At 37.7% G+C, this 2,956-nt stretch overlaps 1 protein-coding gene across 1 annotated transcript; it reads right to left on the bottom strand.

The window, feature by feature from the left end:
* LOC124914962 (chloroplast envelope quinone oxidoreductase homolog) lies at positions 1-2,956 on the bottom strand. The gene is made up of 4 exons (XM_047455598.1): positions 2,795-2,956; positions 2,454-2,595; positions 1,906-1,997; positions 1-875 (listed from the first exon to the last, which is right to left on the bottom strand). The coding sequence occupies exons 1-4, from the start codon at positions 2,858-2,860 to the stop codon at positions 186-188; spliced, it is 990 nt and encodes a 329-aa protein (XP_047311554.1). The 5' UTR covers positions 2,861-2,956; the 3' UTR covers positions 1-185.

Genomic DNA, 2,956 nt, shown 5'->3' with positions numbered 1-2,956 from the left:
TCAAAGCATATCCTCCTCCTTCACACTTTTATCATATCAGAGTCACCAAGAAATTCAAACAACTTTCTTAAGACTTAAGAGTCTAATATTTACTTACACATATAATGAAAAAATAAACACAACAACACACACCTTTTTCAGATAAGAATAATTTTTATTTATGTTTTGTCTATATGGTTATAATATTAGGGCTCCACAACTATCTTTCCAGTAGCATGACCATCAATGCTCTTAGCCCAAGCATCCTCTGCATTACTTAATGGATATTTGGAGTCAATAACAGTCTTCAACTTCCCTTCCTTCACCAGATTAACCATATATTCAAGATTCTCCTTCTTAGGACTTAACAGGAGAGGCACCAGCTGCTTCTTGGAGAAGGTGATCTTCTTCACAGCAAAAGTCCACATGGCACTAGGACCTGGAGTTAGGTCAATGACCTTCCCATCCTTAGCCAAATTAGGTTCAAAAGTAGACCAAGGAATGCCAGTGGTGCAGTGAATAACTGCATCATACTTCTTTCCAGATGGGCTCTTAAGGGCAGCCCCTTCTGGGGTTCGGTAGTCGATAACTTCGTCTGCTCCTAAGCTCTTCACGAAGTCGATGTTGCGGGCCCCACAAGTGGCGGTTACATGTGTGTTCCCTAGCTTAGCTAATTGGACTGCATAATGGCCCACACCACCTGAGGCGGCAGTAACAAGAATGTTCTTCTGTGGTCCACTTTTGTCCAGCGTAAGCCCCACTGGTCGAGTGAGGGCCTCGTGAGCAGTTAGACCAGCAACTAGTAATGGTGCACTGTCAGCAGCTGATACTTCAGGTGGCCTTGCAACTGTCAGGTTCTCCTTTGCTATAGCAAACTCAGCCAGTCCACCTCCAATCTGTCAATATTATTATTAACACATCACCCGGAGAGATCATATTTGACAATACTATTTATAATACAATTAAAAACCATGCATTTCAGCCCAGAAAACTTCAGATGGAAACACCATTCTGATCTAAGGTGATTGATTCATTGAGTTTCCCTTATTTAATTCATTGCAAAGGAATTTGGGGCTTAAGACTTTAAATAAAGACAGGTTAACAACACTCAATTTAAAAAAACACGATATTCTAGTTTTTAAAGTAATCATCATCTCCCACGTCAAAGAATCACCACCAACTTAAGCTTGAGATGAAATTTAAGATTTCAAGGATGATAAGAACATAAAGATACAGACATTGACAGAATAAGGGACACTAAGGTAGAGAGCAAGGCTGTGAACCGTTTCTTATCGAGCCATTACATACCATTTTTTGGCAAGAGAATGATGCAAATGGAGCAAAGATCTGTAACAAAGGGACTCTCAAGGACGATCATTCAATGTGAATCGAGTGGGAGAATTGCATGAGTATTGAATGTAGACTCGTGTTGATAAGAACATTGATTTCGACTTTTAGCGTAATAGAAGAGGAGGAATCCATCAAGACAGAAGAAAAAACTATTGCTTATATACTTTGGAGCATGGAGAAAAAGGAAGTTAAGATCCCAAAATCAAAGCTTGACAAGGAGATGAATAAGGACTGGCCATGCTAGTGATAAAATATCCTAGGAAATTGAGCTTAAAGTGGACCTGAGTTCATTTGAGAACCTTCATATGGAGTTTTGAATAATGTTTTACGATTTCACTTTTCTTGAGGTTTTTTTGATTGCTTTTCATTTTGATTAACTAATGACAACTAAGTAATGACTTCTTTTTTTTTTTGAGAATGAACTAAGTAATGACTTATACTACTATGGTTTGGTCATTCACAGTGGTTGATGCGACTTTCGCGTGTACCATGGATCAATGAAAAAGATTATCACTTTTCAAACAAAAAATACAGTTTTCTAGAGATACATAAAGAAACTTATGCAAGATGACTTACAAGATGATTAAGCATGGCTACAACTTTGTCACCAGCTTTTAGACTCTTGACTCCAGATCCAACCTCCACTACTTCTCCAGCCACATCTGTAGCTGTTACAGATTCCAACAGGGTACCCAACTGTGTTAACGCAAAACTAATTTTCAAAAACCATAGGTTCATGCTATGCACCAATTGTCTCAACAAAGGAAGTTAAAACAAGGAACCATATACAACTTAATTGAATAAGACCACCTCTATCTACAAGCCTAACTTTCTTCATATATCAGCTAAACTGGCTTTTCTCAAGGAACAATCTTTTTTCTCAAATAAGAGACATTCCATTGAAACCAATTGGACCAGTCTAAATGTTTATCATATATTTGTGATTATGGGTTATCTGATAAAAGAACCAATGAGTTCAGAGTGTGGGTTTCTTGTAGCAAGTTGTGTATTGAAGCAGATTGATACATACAAAACAAAACAAAACAAACAAACAATGCATAACTGCAAGAAAAATGTAAAAATCCACAGTAGGTTCATTGTGAGGTACAACAGATGTAACTTACTAGGTATATATGGAAATTTTCGGGGTAAAATAGGGCGAATAAGCCCTTTCTGGATTTTCCAATCCACCGGGTTTATGCTAGCTGCTTCAATTTTGATCAAAACCTCATCCTTTTGTGGAACAGGTACAGGAACTTCAACATGCTACATTATAAACGGGACAGACAAACGATTCAAAGTTATCAGAATGAGTTCATTTAACAGAGAAGTCTGATCCAAAAGTAAGATTTCATTTAGAGAAAGTTACGCCCTAAAAAACATCATTGCTTAAACAATCAAAATAGATGACGAACGAAGTGAACAGACAAAGCTTGTAATAAGAAGGATTCTACGAAGAAATTACCTTCAGCCCAGCGGCGCCTCCGCCGTAGCTAGTATACTGAACCGCCTGCATTAGTTTCGTTGCCATTCTCAATGGATTGATTCCACACAGAGAAAGATCAGATAAAGAGCAAAATAATATCTTCGATTTATGCAAAGCATAGGCATATCAATAATATCGAAA

This window comes from Impatiens glandulifera, chromosome 9 (assembly GCF_907164915.1).
Source record: "Impatiens glandulifera chromosome 9, dImpGla2.1, whole genome shotgun sequence".
NCBI classification, from domain to species: domain Eukaryota; kingdom Viridiplantae; phylum Streptophyta; class Magnoliopsida; order Ericales; family Balsaminaceae; genus Impatiens; species Impatiens glandulifera.
This window is presented reverse-complemented; position numbering and strand designations above follow the sequence as displayed.

Excerpts from the sequence above, each read along its gene's own strand:
- LOC124914962 (XM_047455598.1), bottom strand. The coding sequence starts at position 2,860 with ATGGCAACGAAACTAATGCAGGCGGTTCAGTATACTAGCTACGGCGGA. Across the intron at positions 2,596-2,794 it reads GAGGCGCCGCTGGGCTGAAG|CATGTTGAAGTTCCTGTACC; the intron begins GTAATTTCTTCG and ends TTTATAATGTAG. Across the intron at positions 876-1,905 it reads TAGCCATGCTTAATCATCTT|ATTGGAGGTGGACTGGCTGA; the intron begins GTAAGTCATCTT and ends TAATATTGACAG.